The 20,343-nt window shown below is 41.1% G+C and overlaps 1 protein-coding gene across 1 annotated transcript; it reads right to left on the bottom strand.

The window, feature by feature from the left end:
- Nucleotides 1-11,494: 11,494 nt before the first annotated feature.
- On the bottom strand, nt 11,495-12,080 carry LOC138873500 (uncharacterized). Its single transcript, XM_070151970.1, has 2 exons — nt 11,825-12,080; nt 11,495-11,769 (listed from the first exon to the last, which is right to left on the bottom strand). The coding sequence occupies exons 1-2, from the start codon at nt 12,078-12,080 to the stop codon at nt 11,495-11,497; spliced, it is 531 nt and encodes a 176-aa protein (XP_070008071.1).
- Nucleotides 12,081-20,343: the final 8,263 nt, after the last annotated feature.

Here is a 20,343-nt window from a genome sequence, read left to right as displayed (position 1 = left end):
GCATGGGCTTCTGAAAGATGTACTTCAAAGGATCCATCCTTGATATGAGATATGTGGCATAGGTACGGAAGTAATGCCTCAGCTTCTGAGCTACCCAAGTCAAAGCACAATAGGTGCGCTCTAATAGGGAATACCGGGCCTCGTACGGGGTGAACTTCTTACTGATGTAATATATGCCCTGCTCCTTCCTCCCTGTTTCATCATGCTGCCCCAGAACACAACCAAAAGCTCCATCTAATACTACGAGGTAGAGTAATAGGGATCTACCAAGCTCGAGCGGGACTAAGACTGGTGGTGTTGATAGGTATTCCTTGATTTTGTCGAAAGCCTTTTGGCAGTCATCAGTCCATTTGGTAATGGCGTCATTCTTCAACATCTTAAAGATTGGCTCACAAATAACTATAGACTGTGCTATGAACCGACTGATATAGTTAAGTCTCCACAAGAAACTCATCACATCGTTCTTGCACTTTGGTGATGGCAATTCTTGAATAGCTTTGACTTTTGACGGATCCAATTCTATTCCTCGGCGACTCATAATAAACCCAAGCAATTTCCCAGCGGGAACCCCAAATGCGCATTTTGCGAGGTTTAGTTTCAGGTTGTACCTTCGCAGTCTATTGAAGAACTTTCTCAAATCTTCCATGTGATCAGTGGCGCGCTTGGACTTGATGATGACATCATCTACATATACCTCAATCTCCTTGTATATCATATCATGGAAAATGGTGGTCATGGCCCTCATGTTGGTGGCCCCTGCATTCTTTAACCTAAACAACATCATCTTGTAACAATACATTCCCAACGGCATAATAAAAGTCGTTTTCTTAGCATCTTCTTCATCTATCCAGATCCGATGATAACCAACGAAACAATCTACAAATGATTGCAACTCATGCTTGGCGCAATTGTCGATTAGGATGTGTATGTTTGGCAAAGGGAAGTCATCTTTTGGACTGGCCCGATTAATATCACGGTAGTCGACACAGACTCTGACCTTCCCATCCTTCTTTGGTATAAGCACGATGTTGGCTAACCACGTCGGGTATTCTACTATCTTGAGAACCTTAGCTTTGACCTGCTTAGTGACTTCTTCCTTGATTTTCAAACTCATATAAGGCTTGAACTTTCTGAGTGTTTGCTTTACCGGAGGACATGTTGGATCGGTTGGCAGTTTGTGAGACACAATAGATGTACTCAGGCCAGTCATATCATCATACGACCAGACGAATATGTCCTTATATCCTCTTAGAAAATCTGTGTATTCCTTCTTTTCTGATGGTGAAAAGTGGACGCTAATTCATGTTTCTTTAACATTTTATGCATCTCCCATGTTAACAACTTCTATCTCGTCCGGGTTGGACTTAGGTCTGTTTTCAAAATTCTCAACTTCTTTAACAATCTCCTCCGGTATGTCATCTTCCTCTGAATCTATGTCCGTTTGTTGCGTTGTCTCATTGCATGTCACAGTCATTGGCTTATCAAGATAAGTAATAGTAATGATGTATAAGTAATGTAATAAGAGAAAAATAATAATGAGCGTTGATTCATAAGAAAAGTCAAAATTCTTTGATAAATTGCATAACTATTTTGGAACATTGGAGATCTTATTGCGGGAATTAAAATGCAAAAATAAAATCATTTAGTAAAATATAGACAGTGCATGATGCTTGTTTTAGCCTTGCTACCCCGAGGCTCGTCGGGCTCTGGTTTCATGATGGTCCAGTTATTGAGGCGTGCTCCTCTACTTACATCCTGTATGGAAGGGCCTTCCTCCCCCTTCTCATCGAGAATAACATAGCAGTCCATATTATTATCTTCTAGGAACAAGTTCTTAACCGCTGCCAGGGCTTCCTACTCATCAGACCCATAGATAATATCGGCCGGTTGGAAAGTCTGCTACAAATATGGTATTGGCTGCTCCAGCAGATAGTAGGGACCGTGCCATGGTGGCTATTTTTTTGTTGAATTCTTCCCAGGTGTACTCGTATCCCAGACCAAAAGTGGTGCCATATTTCTTGAGTTTTATGGGCTTAGTGATTCCTTGGAGGTTCTTGCCGAGCCCCTTGCAAGGTTGGTACCCACTCTAATTCAGTATACTCTCAATCTTGTTATCCCACCATTTATTTTTGTCAATAGCATTTACCCGTTCAATGTTATGGTAAGTCTCTCCATCCAGATTCCTTCTTCCTTCGATTGATGGGATGGTCTAGCGACTTTATATAGGGTTTCTACTGTCTCCATGAATGATCACCTCCTGGTGATTCCATTCAAACTTTACTGCCTGATGTTGTGTTGATTCTACAGCCCCAGCATCATGAATTCACGGCCGTCCCAACAGCAGATTATAATATGCCGGCACGTCCATCACTTGGAAATGAACATCGAACCAAGTTGGCCCCATTTGAAAGCATAGACTAATTTCCCCAATAGTGGACCTTTCAAAGTCGTCGAAGGCTTTCACGTTGATGGCTCTGTCCGTTATCTCGTGTAGTCCTTTTTCCAACTTCTTAAGTGTTACTAGTGGACAAATGTTGAGACCGGAACCTCCATCAATCAAGATTCTAGTGATAAAATTATCCTCGCATTGCACGGTGATGTGCAGTGCCTTGTTGTGACCCAACCATTCATGTGGCAGCTCATCCTCATGAAATGCAATTTATGACTATCCAATACCTGTCCTACCATGTTAGCCATTTCCCCATCAGTGATGTTGCTTGGCACATATGCTTCACTCAGCACCCTTAGCAGGGCATTCTTGTGTGCCTCGGAATTTTGTAGCAAAGAAAGTATGGAGATTTGCGCTCGTGTTTTGTTCAACTGGTCGATGATCGAGTATTCCTTGGCCTGTATATTTATACAAAGATTGTTTGGACCTGTCTCAATAATGGGTGGCCGGTTGGAGGCCTGCTTGCTTGACTCAGCCAGCTGTTTAGGGGTATAAACTCTACCAGTTCTCATCATACCTTGTGCGGCAATAGTTTCTTCGAACCTACCCTTGCCTTTCCTCCTTGCCTCGACTATAGTCCCACAGTATAGCCTTTGTATGGTATGGCGTCATGGTTGACATCTCTACTGGAATCGGCGTGGATATCTTTACTCCGAACGGAGCATGTGCCCTGGGTGGTAAAATTGCAACTTCAAACAGTGTGGGTGCATTTGCTGGAGTCACGAATTCGACCTCAATTGGTGTTGGTGTCTTTGCAGATGACGTTGTTTCAAACTCAAGTGGCACAGACATATTTACCTCGGCATCCCCAGAGGGATGAATCTGCACCACGATCGGATTAAGAGTAACTATTGGCTTCTTTTGGTCATCACCTTCTGTGATCAAACCGATCGATCCCTCGGGATCCCAATCATCCTCTATTTCAATCATGTGAACGCCTCCACTATTGTGGTTTGGTAGCGGGTTATTATGGACATTCGGAGCAGGTTACTTTGCCATGATAATTTTGTTGTTAATTAATGTTTGGATCTTGTCCTTCAAAGAACGACATTCCTCGATGGTGTGTCCCTTCATGCCGGAGTGGTATATACAGGATTTGTTTGTTTTAACCCACTGAGAAGGGTTCTCAGGAGTTGCAGCTGGGATGGGGGTGACATAACTAGTAGCGTTGAGTCTTTCGTACAACTGGTCAATAGGTTCAGCAATGGCTGTATATTGTTTCAGAGGTCTGCGGTCAAAATTTGGTCGAGGTCTAGGGAAGTTCTGGCATGCAGGAGGGGATTGATAGTGGGATGGTTGAGCATTGTAGGCTTGGTAAACATATGCGGATTGGGAATATCTGGGTGAAGTAGGCTGATATATGGGAGGTGGAGGTGATTGATAAGCGGGTGGCGGAGTTTGGTAAGATGGTAAGGGTGCTTGGTAGTTCGGGGTAGGCTGATATGTGAGTAGAGGCATTGGGTAGGTTTGGTATTTGATGGGAGATTTGGTTCTTTGTGCAACCATTATGGCCCCTACGTCCCTTTTCTTTGACACACCACCAGACTATAAGGCCTTATTTGTAGCTTTTAAGGTCTCGAATTTGTAACCATACCACTTTTGATGCCCTCTTCGATCATTTCACCCAGCTTGATAATGTTAGAAAATTTGTGGCTCTCAATCATCATTAGTCGTTCATAATACTGTGGGTCTTGAGATCGGATGAAGAATTTGTTCATTTGTTCCTCTTCTAAGGCAGGACTGACCATAGCAGCTTTGGACTACCAGCGAGTAGCATACTTGCGGAATGTTTCTGTGGGCTTCTTCTTTAGATTGTGAATATAGAACACGTCTGGCGCATTCTCTGTATTGAACATGAAACTGTCCACAAAGTCGGATGCCATGCCTACCCAATTTGACCACTTCTTTGGATCTTGGCTAATGTACCAAGACAAAGCATCTCCCTTCAAACTCCTCAATGAACAACTTTATGCGGATTCTTTCATCTTTCCCTACTGCAACCAGCTTGTCACAGTAAATTCTCAAATGGACCCTTGGATCCCACTGTACCATCAAAGCAGAGCCTACAATAACTTTTCAATCCAAGAAAAACCTAGATTTTCGCCTAGAAACACATTCGAGGCAAGTTCTAGACCATTCGCACGGGTACTTTGACTTGCAACAAAAAATCTCACTTCTGACACAATTGGATTGTTAAAGGGGATAGAGTTGAGGGCCCACAATAATCATATTCAAGACTAAAAATCACTAAGGGTTCAACTAAACCACTCGATGATTGCTCAAGTCAACACAAGAGTCTAAAGATCTCTAATTAGAGCTATTTCTTGCCGAGAACTTATTTTTAACCATAAGGCCATAGTTAAATGTTTTGGTACCAAGTGAAGCATGATTGACCCTTTTTATTTGTTAATACTGCTATTTTTACCTAAACATCAAAAAGGGACTCAAACCATTAATAAGGTTGTCACGCCATCCATCGTTGGGAAGAGCCACTCAGTTCACACAAAACCCACCTTTGGAAAGAACTATGGCTTTAAGAAAACCAAAGGATTATTTCTCACTTAAACATAGAAAGAAGCTACCAAATAAAAAAGAAGCTATTAAAGTAAATAAGAAGTTATACTACTAAGAAAAACAAACTGAAGAAGCTATGAAATAAACTACTGAAAGTAAGACAAATGAATATATAAACCGAGGGGAATAGAATATATACATCAGAAGAAAGGGAGGAATATATACATAATGAAAGAGAGAAAAAAAAAGTACTAAAGTTATACAGGCCAATGTCATATCAAACCAACCAAAATAGACCACCCCCTAAATAAGAATAAGCATTGTCCTTAATGCTTAACAAAAATTAGAATAAGGAAGGGTAGGGAGCGAAGAGAACTCCCTATGTAGTCTCAGTGTGCATGGTATTTGACCTGTGTACCATATGAATGGCTTTTTGGATATCAAATCTCCTCGGGTCCACCTTTGCATCCGTAAGGTATTCTGTGAGGGCGTTGGGATATGGATAAGAGCTTTCACTTTTTCGTACAACCACTGACATGATAGCACCTATATTGATTGGGTACCCGGCCATGATAGATGCCATCAGAACTGCTCGGGGTAGTGGAAGATTGTTCTCATTCCGGCTCGGGTCAATCCGGCTACACACAAAAGTTTGCCACCCTTTTGCTTCAAAATTCAGGGTAGCCCGTGCAATGGAAACCCCCTCTTTGATCCACGGTGGTGGAGGACCTGGAGCTGCCAAGATCTCTGCTAGCCAAGGACGAGCTGCATCACTCATTGAAAGCTTTTCCATGTACTGGATTGCCTCTACCTCCTAAAATCCCATGTAAGTGTTTAGAGTGCATTGATCAAATCGGACCTTCAAATTCCGCACTTTGTTCACTTTGGTACCTTTCTTGGTGTAAGTCACATTGGCATAAAATTCATGTATCAAGTGCTCATTGGCATCTATAACACTCTGGGTGAACCACATCCACCCCTTGTTCTCCCTGAACTACCTAAGGACATTTGGATTGTATTTATCCAAGTCCTTCACTAAGAATTGTCGCTCAAGTGTGAGTGATCTCTGGGGCTACCATTCTTTGAACTTTGTGAAGGCTATAAAGCTCACAAATCTATCTTCCCATATCTTTTTCTTCTTTGACCTCTCTAGGTCGCTGACTCTAGTGTTACCTCCTCTACCATCACCAGGAACATCATCATCTACTAGAATAGGTGTTGCAGGGGCATATAAGGAAGAAGGTTCTGAATCTTGGCTATCCTCTTCCGAACCCTCAGAAGAACTAGCAGAGAAGGAGGGTTCATCTCTCAATTGTAGTCTACCCAGAAACTGTTTTAGTTGAGATTGGGCATCAGATTTTGCTTGCACAGAGTTGCCCTGTAAGGCTTCCCTAGACATGAGATATTCACTAGATTCTGAAGGTTCAGGGACTCTGTTGGCAGTTGCCTTCTTGTTTATTGCTTTCTGTACTGAGAGTGGGAGGTTGCCCCTGCCTCGACCTCAGGAGGGTTCACCCCTCTCTTTAGAAGTATCACCTCTACCTCGTGATCAAACCATTGTCTGCAATACAAAGCACATAGGTCAGTTAAAGTCCAGAAGCAGTTATCAGTTGTAGAAAAGTAAGACAGTTCACAGAAGTGAAAGTGTGGACCGCACAATATTGAGTGCGGCCACAGACTGCCTTGTGCTGACTGTATAATTTTGAGTGCGGCCATAGACTGCCTTATGCCGATCGCACAATTTTGAGTGTGGCCGTATAAAACCAGGCTCAAACTACTGGTTCTCTGAAGTTTCAAAGTACGGTCGATGACATTTTTACGCAGGCCGCACAATTTTCTGTGGACCACACAATTTTGAGTGTGGTCCGCACATTACATGCTCAGTATTATGTCCAACTCAAAATCTAAGAACCACAAAATTTTGTGTGCGGCCGCACAATTATAAATCCTAAGGCACTGACTAAAGATTTTCAACGTTTTGCACAATGTAGACATGGTATTGGAAATTTAAACATGATACATGATTTACCCAGACCCTAATGAGTGCACATGATATTACCCACACAATTTTAATTACACATGAAGTGATGAAGAACATTTGATATTTTAGGCCTAAAAATAACTATACTGCTAAAAAACAAAAACTAAGAAAAATTGAAAAATCTAAGAATGAATTGAATATAGCAATGATTAAGGATGCAAGTAAGAATCTAGACTGATGAAATGAGTGTGGAGTGTGAAACAATTAGTGTGCATTGTGCTTTGATTAGGTCTCAAGATCTCAGAGTGTGTAAAGTTGTGAATAGTGCTATGATGACCTATTTATACGTTGATCGAATTAGGTAAAAAATGCAGCTGAGTGCGACTGCAGAATTTTGAGCACGGTTTGCACTCTTTACCTGACCCTAGTTGAAGCTCTGCGGTCCGCACAAAAGTGAGTATGGACCGCACAATTTCAAGTGTGGCTGTAGAATGGCCATTTTTTTGCTATTCCAAACTTCAGAGAGTTGCATTTTTGGGTCTCCGGTTGTGCGGCCGCAGATTCTTCTTTGTTGTAGCATACAAAATTGTGCAGTCTGCACTTTTTCAACACTTAGCCATTTTTCTGGGCACAGTCCCTACAAAGCACACTCATTCCTGCATACACTTCAAAACTAGTTAGCACAGAACAAAACCTATCTATTTACCGTGAAAATGGTAATAACAATTAAATTTGATTTAGTGGTTCTAAAAATACGAGATTTATTTTTATGCTAGTTGTTAGGCAGTTGTTGCTATGTGAAAGACTTAGAAATGAGATACAAGCTTAAAACGAGATGTTAACCAAACCAAATCGCTGCTAATCGGGGCCTCAAGCTTCCTTGTTCGAGGGCCTCAGGGTCGAGTCCGAAGCTCGGCTGAGGGCTATTGAAGGTGGTTGATGGGGAATAACGGTTATAGACAAATCAAAGGCGGATCTTTATGGAAAATAATAAGCAATAAATGAAGAACAATAGATAGAACACAATAAATACAAGAAATAAATGAGATAACGAGACCAAGATAAAGTGTTACAGAGCAGAAAGATATTCTTGTATATTTAGTATGGAGCAACAGATATTTACAAAAAATGACAAGGATACCCTTTATATAAGAGGGGGAATCCCAACATAGTACAAGTGCATTTATTACAAATATATGGAGATGGGACACCTAGTTAATGCCACGATATGGGCTCAGACTAGCCTGACAGATTTTGTCGGCTCTAGCTTCACGCATTGGGAACTCCCCACTCTCTTTCTGTGACCGTTGATCTCATACTGCCCTGAGGTCGAGCATCGATGGCCCTCGAGGGATGAACTCGACCGTGATTTCGAGCCTTTGAGATGTTATACCGATGGAAAATTGGACCCTCCAATTTTACTGCATACACTATCTAAAGAAGAAGAAAAAGATAAAGAAAAAGATACATGGGTTGCCTCCTAAGAAGCACCTGATTTAACATTGCAGCACGACACAGATTACCAATCATTTGAAATGAAGAACCGCCACCACGTGGCCATCATCAACTTTTCGAAGATTGTGCCTCACCTGGTGCCCATTGACCCTAAACACTTCATCATTATTATTTTTCAAGTCCAATGGTCTGAATGGTATCACACCAACAACTTCAAACGGGCCACTCCATGTTGACTTCAACTTTCCCGGAAACAACCGTAATAGGGAATTGAACAATAACACAAGATCACCTTATTTAAACTCCTTATTCCGAATGTACTTGTCATGGAGGTACTTCATCTTCTCCTTGTATAAGGATGAACTTGTATATGCATGGTACCAGAATTCATCTAGCTCATTCAATTGTGTCACCCTTAATTTGGCGGCAACATCCATTCAAGGTTCAACTTCTTCAAAGCCCACATGGCCTTATGCTCAAGTTCTACCGGAAGATGGCAAGCTTTCCCTAACACCTACCGGTATGGAGACATCCCGATTGGTGTTTTGTAAGTCGTCCTATAAGCCCATAAAGCATCATCAAGTTTTCTTGACCGATCCGTCCCATTGGCATTCACTGTCTTTGACAAAATACTCTTGATCTCCATATTGGATACTTCCACTTGACCACTTGCTTGAGGGTGATAGGGGGTCGAGACTTTGTGAGTGACACCATACTTGGTGAGCAAGGTATCAAAAGCCTCATTGCAGAAATGCGAACCTTCATCACTTATGATAGCCCTTGGAGTACCAACTCTTGTAAAGATGTTTTTTTTTTCAAAAATGTTACCACACTCCTCGCTTCATTGTTGGGCAAATCAATGACCTCAACCCATTTGGACACATAATCAACCATGACTAGAATATAAGTGTTTCCACAAGAGCTCACACAAGGACCCATGAAATCAACACCCCACACATCGAAAATGTTAATCTCCAAGATGGTGGTGAGGGGCATTTCATTTTTCTTTGAGATTCCCCCGGCCCTTTGGCATTCATCACAACGCTTGACAAGCTCACTAGCATCCTTGTAAAGAGTAGGCTAATAGAATCCACAACTCAACACTTTTGTCATTGTTCTAGCTCTGCCATGATGACCACCATATGGTGAAGAGTGGCAAGCCTTGAGAATTTGCACTTGTTCCTCCTCCGGTACACATTTCTGAATCACACCAACAATACAAATCTAGAAGAGGTACGTTTCATCCCATTAATAGTCGAGGCAATCCCATTTGAGCTTCTTCCTTTGGTTTGAAGAGAACTCATTTGGTACAATGTCACTCACAAGATAATTTGCTAAATCAGGGAACCATGGCATCTCGGTCATTGAAATTGCTAGAAGCTGCTCGTTGGGAAAGGAATCATTGATCTCAAGGCCGTCATGTGGCCTCCCCTCCTCCTAAAATTGAGACAAGTGGTCCGCCACTTGATTTTCACTACCTTTGCGGTTTTGGATCTCTCGATCGAACTCTTGCATAAAAGCACCCACCAGATTAACCTCACCTTTGAATCCTTCTTGCTCATTAAGTACCGAAGCACCGCATGATTAGTGTGGACAATCACCTTTGTACCCGTCAATTATAGGCGGAACTTCTCCATAGCAAAGACAATAGCAAGGAGTTCTTTTTCAGTCACCGTGTAATTGACTTGGGCGTCATTCATGGTTTTACTAGCATAGTAGACTTGATAAAAGATTTTGTTGATTTTTTGTCTCAAAACTTCTCCAATCGCCATATCACTTCCATCACACATGAGCTCAAAAGGCAAGCTCAAATCCGGTGAGGTGATAATAGGAGTAGTTGTCAATTTGAACTTAAGCAATTCAAATGCCTTCTGCAATCCTCATTGAAATGGAATTTGGCATCCTTCTCCAAAAGTTTACACAAAGGGGTTCACCATTTTGGAAAAATCCTTGATGAAATGACAATAAAACCCCGCATGACCCAAGAAACTCCTCACTCCCTTCACGGATGTAAGGGCAGAAGTTTAGAAATCACTGCTATTTTGGCCTTGTCGACCTCAATATCATTCTTTGAAATTTTATTGCCAAGGACAATGCCCTCATCGACCATAAAGTGACATTTCTCCCAATTCAATACTAAATTTGTTTCTTCACATCTTGTTAGGACCTTATCCAAATTTTTAAAGCAATCATCAAAAGAATTCCCGACCACGAAAAAGTCATCCATGAAGACCTCAAGAAAAATCCTCCACCATGTCGGTGAAGATAGTCATCATACACCGTTGAAAAGTCGTCGGTGCATTGCATAACCCAAACGGTATCCGTGAGAATGCAAAAGTACCATAGGGACATGTGAAAGTAGTCTTCTCTTGGTCCTCTGGAGCAATAAAAATTTGATTTTAGCCGGAATATCCATCAAGGAAACAATAGAAAGCACGGCCGGTCAACCTATCAAGCATTTGATCAAGGAAGGAAAGTGGAAAATGATCTTTTATTGTGACTTTGTGGAGCTTGCGGTAGTCCATACACACTCTCCATCCAGTCACCGTTCTTGTAGGAATCAACCCATTCTTTTCGTTGGTAACCACAGTCATGCCCCCTTTCTTTGGGACACATTACACTGGAGAAGTCCAAGAACTATTGAAAATGGGGTAAACAACCCCGGCATCCAACCACTTTATGATCTCCTTTTTGACCACCCCTTGCATTGCTTCATTTAGCCTCCTTTGATGTTCAATCGAGGGTTTGGCACCCTCCTCTAAAATAATCTTGTGCATGCAAAAGGCAGGGCTTATGCCCCGAATATCCACCAATGTCCATCCTATAGCTTTCTTCCTCTTTTGTAGCACCGCCAATATGGAGTCTACCTGCAAGTTAGTCAAACAAGAGGAAAGAATAACTGGTAAAGTAGAACAATGGCCAAGGAATTCATACCTAAGATACGGAGGCAATGGCTTTAACTCCAAAGTGGGAGGCTCCTCCATTGAGGGCTTTGTTAGAGGAGTCTTCCGGTTTTGAAAATCCAAGGATAACTTTCAGGGTTCATAAGTGTATGACCCCATTCCTTGCAATGTATTAACACATTCCACATAGCCTTATTTCTCTTTATCATTATCAAGGTTGAGAAAAATGGCTTCCAAAGTATCCTTAACATTCATTGTGGCACTAGCATCATCAATAATCGCATCGGTCACCAAATCCATGAACGAACAAACTTCATTGCTATTCGGTTGCCTCATAGATTTGCACACATGGAAGACCACCTTTTCATCATCCACCCCGAAGGTGAGCTCACCGGCTTCCACATCAACAAGAGCCTTCCCCGTAGTAAGGAAAGGTCTACCCAAGATAATAGTCACCTCACAGTCCACTTCAAAATCAAGAATCACAAAGTCTATCGGGAGGATGAACTTGTCAACACGAACCAACACATTCATCAATAATACTCAAAGGTCTCTTCATTGTATGATCTGCCATTTGTATCCTCATGGATGTGGGTCTTGGTTTCCCAACTTCCAAAGTTTTGAACACCGAATAGCGCATCAAGTTGATACTCCCCCCAAGATCACACAAAGCTTTGGCAAAGTCGGCACTTCCAATTGTACATGGGATTGTGAAAGCGCTCGGATCTTTCAATTTAGGAGCCATTGAGTGCACAATTTCACTCACTTGATGTGTCATCTTTATAGTCTCACAATTCATCGACCTCTTCTTTTTCACCAAGTCCTTTATGACTTTGCATAACCCGGCATTTGTTCCAAAGCCTCAACCAACGGCACATTAATAGAAAAACTCTTCATCATGTCAATGAACTTTTTAAATTGGTTCTCACCATTTTGCTTGTCAAGCCTTTGAGATATGGAGGAGGAGGCCTTGGCATTGGTGATATAGACTTTGGCACTACCGGTTCCGGTATGTCAACAATATGCTCCCTAGACGGGTTCACTTCTTCTTAAATCTCCTCCACATTGTCTTCAATATCAATTCTCACCTCATCATTTGCTTGCACTTTATTGCTTGGCATCTCATCTTCTTGTACCAATTGTTCATCATCCACAATTTTCTTTTGACTTGAGGTGGTTGCATCCCCACATTTTCCACTCTTTGTAGTCACGGCCATGGCATGTCCCGTGTTGTTTCCACCCTTCAGGTTCACCACCGTATCACTTGTAGTGCCCCCTTAGGATGAGTGTTCAAACATTGCGAGATTTGGCCTAATTGAATTTCCAAATTGCAAATTGAAGTGTGAAAGGCTAATTGAGCGTCAGAGTCGGCATTCTTCTCCATCATTTGTTTAAACATGTTCCCAATTCGTCCCATCTCATTGTTGGAAGAGCTTGGACCTTGAGAAGGATAAGGAGGCGGGTTGCTCGGTTGTTGAAACATCGGGGGACTTTGAAAGCCCGACCCCCGGTTGTTGTTGTTGTTCCACCCTCCTTGGTTGTTACCTCCCCAATAGCCTTGATTATTGCCAGTCCAATTGCCTTGGTTATTTTGACCATTCCAATTTCATTGATTGTTTTGATTGTTCCAATTCCCTTGGATGTTTTGATTGTTCCAACTACCTTGATTGCTTGAATTCCAATTTCCTTGATTTCCTTATGGTCGCCATTGTTGTTGATTTAGGACTTGATTGTTGTTTCTTTGTCCTTGTAAGTTGTTCACATATTGTACTTCCTCCTCTTGCTCATTGTGTTGTCCATCTTGAGCAAATCCACTATCATCTTGCACATAATTTTCAACCCGATTTTGCACTTAAGGACCCTTTTGCCTTCTCTTGTTTACCATCATACTAATCCCTTCATTGCATTTACATTCTTGGGACCTTGCACTTGTTGGAGTTGAGCTTTGGCTAGTTGATTCATTGTGGTGGTCAACTTGGCAAGTGTTTGACCATGATCATGTAATTCTTAATGCAAGTGAATCACATTTGGATCGCCTTGAGGAACGTTTTCTCTACTTTGCCATGCCGATGAAGTACCCGCCATTTTATCAAGAATCTCACAATCTTCCGCATACGGTGTTGTCATGAAATTTCCACCGGCAAGTTGGTTGACCATACATTGATTGGTAGTATTGATCCCTCTATAGAAAGTTTGTTGAATCATAGCCTCCGTCATGTAATTGTTCGGGCAATCCTTCACCATATTACGGTATCTTTCCCATATCTAATGCAAAGGCTCATTGTGTTCTTGTTTGAAAGCTAGAATCTCATCCCTAAGCGTTGCCATATGCCCGGGAGAAAAGAACTTGGAAATGCATTTCTCGGCCAATTCATCCCATGTATGGATAGAATGATTTGGCAACCTCTCTAACCAATCCAAAGCCTTCCCCCGTAGAGAGAAAGGGAATAGCCTCAATCTTAAAGCATCCTCGGAGATGTTTGTTTGTTTACTCCCCCATCAAGTTTCAACAAACCCTTTCAAGTGCTTATATGCATTTTGATTCGGAGCCCCGGTGAAGAATACCCGTTGTTCCAACAACGCAAGCATAACATTTGTGATTTGAAAATTTTCTGCCCTAATGCGGGGCGGGACTAGGGCACTTGCGTACCCTTAATTTGGAAACACCTGGTGTGCCAACGCTCTTGGAGGAGGTGGGGGTGGAACGGGAACGTGTCTTGAGGTGGTCGGCCTCGTCTATTTGATTGAGGTTCAAGAGGAACCTCATCAACTTGGTCATCATCCCCGTCATCCCCCAATGACATGTTTCCAAGAGGATCATTGTTGTTGATAGCCATTGTATCACCTACAATTATTTCACAACAAGATTAGTAACTTGGAAGGAAAGGAAGACAAATCACACACAAAACCAAATATATAGCTAAATTCATTTTTACTCCTCGGCAACGACGCCAAAAATTGATGTCGTCCAATTTCACACCTCAAATTGGGATTGTGAATCGGTAGATGCAATTATAATTACCCAACTAGGAGTTGGGATCGATTCCATAGGGAGCGTAGATGTGATTAGTGGTATATATTTTGACTAAGCGCATAAGTTGTCTAAGTTGCACTTCCACAAACTTTGTTTTGATTCTACTTCTAAATTATGCTATGGTTTGCAAATATAAAATGTGAAACTAGAGAATAATATTTTTGTGGTTGTTTTTCAAATATGTAAAAGGTCTAGATCTATGACTTCCACCTAGGTGGTTGCCTAACGGGTTGTGGGATTTGGAGCGAGTTTCGTTGGTCGGGGCGTAATATAGCAATCAACACATAACTACCCACTCAATATCTCTCGGTAATAGAGTGGTTTTACCCAATTTGGCTTTCTCAAGTCCAAATGGGTAATTTACAAAACATTTGATAGATGCTCAAGTCGGCTTTTACTATCTCTAGATTCAACCCTTTAGTTGGGACTATCACTTTCTTGAGTTCGCCCCAGTTTCTTGTTAGCCAAGTTTTCCTAGACTCAATCTCTCTTTCTCAAGTAGAGCCTAAGTCAAATAGGCTTGAATAAATGTTTGGAACCATTAATTATACAATTAAAGCAAGAACTAGGCTAAATATTACACACCCAACCATAAACAAGCCCTAAATCAAACACTCATTAGGTACCCACACTAGGGTAGGGTCAAAACCCTAGCTAGAAATTTAGCTACTCATAGATAAAAATAAAGAAATTAAAAAAAAATGCTAATAAACTCATATTGCAAGATTAAAAGACAATAATCTAATGTTTAATCACTAAGTAAGATAAAGTTACTAAAACCAGTAAAGCAAAAAATAGCTACAAACTTTCAGAGGTTCAAACTTAACCTAAATTTGACAAAAAGAACTAGTTATACCCAGCTGAAATTATCAGACAAAATTGCTCCTGCGGAGGTTCTGCAGCCGCACAATTCTATGTGTGGTCTGCACTTTGAAGCTGGTTTGACATGATGGACTTCTGCGGCCGCACAATTCTGGGTTGCGGCTGCACTTCTTCAGATTCCACGGACCGCACATTTTTTAGTGCGCCGCACTCTTGAACTTGATCTTGACATGAGAGACTTCTGCGGACCGCACATTTCTGAGTGCGGCCGCACAATAATGGTGCGCTCCGCATTCTTCATGGACCCATAATCCCATCTCTCGTAACCTCATCTTCTGCGGCCGCACAATAATTGTGCGGTCTGCGCTTTGCAAAGGAAATCTGTTAGAGGTTTCTTCTTGGTCTGTAGTCTCACTTAATATTGTGCGGTCCGCATTTTACTCTTTTTGCTTTGTTTTAGTCCTTGTCCAAAATTACTCCTTTTTTAGTTGATTTTCATCTCTTTGACTCATTCCAACACTCCTGCAAGTAAGCGCATTTTAGCAGTTTTTGGGAATACCTTGAACTAAAACGAAAGATAAAGAGTGCAAATAAGTAGTCAAAATTCCTACTTATCAGTGATAATCAAAACCGAGTCAAAAATACTTACCTCGATCCAAATCATGAAAATCGCCTCAAGAATTGCCCAAATCCGAGGTCTCAATCTCAAATTCTGATAAAAATAACTCAACCCTCAAATATATAGAATCTACCCAGGGATATCGCATCTGCGACTAAAATATCTACTTTTGCAAAACCGCACATGCGGCCATGACCCCACATCTGTGAGATGCCTCACCTTAGCCCCCTGTCGCTTCTATGACAACAAGTGAGCTTTGTCACACCTCCTTTTTGCGCGCCCTGCCCCGAAGGGTTAAATGCGCGGGTGGAGTTTTTTCCAATTTAAGTGACAATATTCGAAATGGGATTATTTATTTAATTCAGAGTCGCCACTTGGGAAAGGTTTGGCTTTTGGTGTCCCAAGTCACCGGTTTATCTTGAATCCCAAATCGAGGAAATTTTCGACTTTTCCAAATGAAGTCTGCGAACCAGAAATTCTAAGTAAGGAATTCTGTTGACCCGAGGGAAGGTGTTAGGCACCCTCGAATCCCGTGGTTCTAGCACGGTCGCTTAAATTGTTATAATGGCTAGATATCTAATTTAAATATATGTTATGACTTACGTGCTTTTATTAAGTTTAAACCGCTTTTATTATTATCATTTATTTTTATAGAATTGCAACGTCATGAAAATGCATCTCGAACTACGTCACAATCAATGCACCCGTGGTCGTCGACACATTCTGACTCCGTTGAGATTTGGATTTGGGTCACATCAATGCGCACCCGAATTTAAGAATATAATTTACTTAAACCGTGCCTAAAGAGTCTAACGCGTTATTATATGGTGGAAAGCCATGAGATTCACTAAACGGCCTAGCCTGAATTCTAAATATTATGATTATTTATTGAGGGCCCCGCAATTTGCATTTTTATTTGGCGAGGCTCGTCTCTATTTTAGAAAGGATATCCTAAAGTGGCTACATTTCTAATGCATTTGTCCCTAAAACTAAAAGAAAAGGGACATGCTAATTTAACTATATGCTTTTGCCTAATCCGGATTCTTATCAATTTCTGATTAATTATTTACAAAGTGGAGGGATGTCATAACTTGTGAAACATACTTTAATTGGACAAAGAAATTACATTCGAGATTGACCCAATGTTATACTTGCGTCCAAACGTTTCTTGAATTGAATTTAACTAGACTTATTGAGGCTGAATTTAAGGGAATTAACTACTATGTCTCATTACTTGCGGGGATTCGAACGCGCTTCTATATGCTGCCTAGGCGGGTTATGATAAAGGAAAACTAAAAATAAACAAGGAACATTTGTGTAAGGTGGAAATATTCTATTCTATGCATGTCATTAGTTAAACGGGAATCCAGTCAAAAAATCTATACCAATTCTCCATGCCTTCTATATATTGTACCATTACATCTTGTACTGGCAAACAACTATAAACTAAGATGCAAGAGGCTAAAACTTGATTAAGTATTATCTAACTAATCTTTCATTACTGAATCACACTAATCAATTTATACAACAGAAGTCAATATACCACAAGCATTACAAAACAGACATCTAAATTTTCTTCAAGAACTCCTTTCATTTCATGCTTTTGAACTGTTACAGTTAACACCAAAGTGGGATTTGAAATGTGTACCTGGAAACACTGAAAATGCAAAGGAGAAGAGGAAGAAGATGGGGAAATCAGCAGCAGCAGGAAACAGAATTAACAGTAGCAGCAGGACATAGAATAGCAGCAGCAACAGGGACAGAATAGCAGCAGCAACAAACACACGAAATAATTGAAGTGGGATCAAGACCTCAACTGGGAATACTCAACTAGACCAAGTCTTCGAGTAAAACAACAACAATCAAGCATACTCAGCTGGGATTTGGAAGAAATCAATGTTGCACAAACAGGTCAAGACTAGTGAAATCAAGACAGCAATCAAAAGATGTAATTTCTGATCCTGCCTGTCTGTGTCATCAAAGAGAATTCTTTTCCAGTTTTCTGTTTTCCTCACTTTAATTCTCAAAATGTTCTCTCCTCAAATCACTCTGTTCTTGTCAATGTCTGTTTCTATGTGTGTGTGTGCAGAAATTCCTCACAGTCCTCCAGTCTCTGCCTTATCTCTGTATGTCCCCCCCCTTTTATAAGCCTTCCATTACCCCTTTTACAGCCTGATAAGTTAAAAGAAAACCCTTCCCATGTGCCATCTTCTTTTCAGTTCTACTTTAGCTATTTAAGTATTAACCCCCATCAACATTCCCTGGTAGATTTACCCTTTAAAAGGTTTAATACTTCTTAAACTAAAGCAAAGTATGGGCAGTAGAATATATCTGACAAGCATATGCTGTCAAACCATTTTTAAATCAAAAGCCCTTTTATGCAGGAAACAGGCTGTGCACAATGCACATGCTGTGCACAAGTGCACATGCCATCAACTCAGATTTCAATTACAGACCAAGCCTTAGGTTTCTGAAATCATATTAACAACTATAAGTAACTGAACTTGGTTCTTAATTGATTCAGGCAATGTTCAACAGAAGCAAATCGATTTATTTTTGTTCAGACAGTTGAAACTAATTGACGACACATGTCGACTCGACTATATTAGTTATAACACATACAATCGTAGCCAAAAATCCGACATTTAACAGTATCACACAAGGTTCGCATTATATTGACTGAGCAGAATTGTGCTTCGAGGAATCAGTTAATCAGTACAAATTTGGAATTCAACTAATTGCACAACAAATACATACATACACACTATCAGGACAAGTAGAAAAAGACACTCAATCAAACAACAAAGGTTCAGGCAAAGTGGACAGGACACAGTTAATAGAAACTCAAAACAAAACAGACTTCAACAATCATGAACAGCTTTTAAAACAAATCACACGGACTAAAACAAGTAAAGGAAAGAAAACAAACTCACCTTAAAACTCGAAAAATCAAAAGTCTTGAACTCGGATTTGGACAGACCTTTCTTAAGGCTGAACGGGCTTTAATCGAAGTGTTTCTCAGGTGAGAAACACTTCGATTAAGGTCCATTAGACCTTAATCCTTTGGTTTGAACAAAACAACGGACCAGTGACGAGGAACCCTAAGGTTCGAAAACTAGATCCGGGATTCATGCTTCCCTGGTCAGATTCGGACCAAACCAAGTATGGTTTGGTCACGAGGGGGGTCTGGGGAGTGTCTGGTATGAATTTAAGGCAGATCGGTGTAGATTAGGTTCCGACTCGAATCTTCAAATGAAGATTCGAGAAGGTGGGATAGGATTCGAGGTGTGTGGTTGGTAGATTTGGGTTCAGGACGGCACGGGGGTTCTATGGTGTTAAGGGTAGGGTCACCGGCGTCCATGCCGCCGGCTTTCATGATGAAGGATACAGGGGCGGCTCTAGGGTTTGATGGGGAAGATGGTGAAGACGGGAGCTGGGGTATCAGATGGGGGGCAGGGTAAGGTTAAAGGGCTTATATATGGAATGGGTGGGTTGATCTCAGCCGTTGGATCAACTGAAATCAATGGCTTGGATCTAAGGGCTTAGGGGAAACGGTGTCATTTCAACTAAAGGGGGTTTGGGTTGGTCCGGGTGGAACGGGTCGGGTTTTGTTCGTGGGTATGGGAAATGTGATCTTGGCCGTTGATCAATCTGAGATCAACGGCCCAGATCAGGCTGGATTAAAACGGCGTCGTTTGGACACCCTGGGTATCAACTCGGACTGGACCGGGCAGGCCTAGTTTGGGCATTGTTTGTTTGGGCCAATTTTAACAAATTGGCCCAAATCCGGAAAAATGAAAGGCCTCTTTTTTTCTTTTTTTTTATTATAAAAATACAAAACTAAGTAAAAATCAAATTAAAATAAACACTTAATACAATTATTTGCACACACATCAAAATAATTCAAAACAGGTAAAAATCAAACAAAACAAAATCACGGACAAAGATGTCTGTTTATGCTTTTCTATTTAACAACCATGTTACGGTTCAGATTATGCATGACACGTACATTTTTTGTATTTTGTTTTAATAAAGTAAAAATGGGCCAAAGTCATAAACAATTAACGAAGTGCCATGTAAAAATCCCAAAATTGTACAACGGGATCAATTGTTGTTATTTTTATTTCTTTTGGAGCGATTGTCTCGTGAAGCAAAAATCACGTGCTCACAAGCTTCTGAGCTTAGGAACCGCTCCCGCGGACGTGCAGATGTGCCTAGAACTCTGCATATGCGGACAAACCAAACATTCAATATTCTTTGCAAGTACGATCAGACAAGCACTTTTGCAACCCCCCCCCCCCCCGCGCGCATTTGTGCAACACTAGAAATAGACCTGTCAAAACACTTTTAAATGTTCTGAATCCACCTCGAAACTTACCCGATCCCTTCGGGACCCAGTTCGAACATGCCAGCAAGTCCCAAAACATAACACGAACCTATTCGAGGCCTCAAATCCACAAAACAATATCATGATGAATCGCACCTCAATTCAAGCTTAAGGAACTATTTCGAATTTTCAAATTCCAAACTTACTCCGAACAAGTCTAAACAACTCGAAATCACCTT

The sequence above is a fragment of the Nicotiana sylvestris genome, chromosome 7 (assembly GCF_000393655.2).
Source record: "Nicotiana sylvestris chromosome 7, ASM39365v2, whole genome shotgun sequence".
Taxonomy (NCBI): domain Eukaryota; kingdom Viridiplantae; phylum Streptophyta; class Magnoliopsida; order Solanales; family Solanaceae; genus Nicotiana; species Nicotiana sylvestris.
The sequence above is the reverse complement of the archived record's forward strand: the minus strand, read 5'-3'. Positions and strand labels throughout refer to the sequence as shown.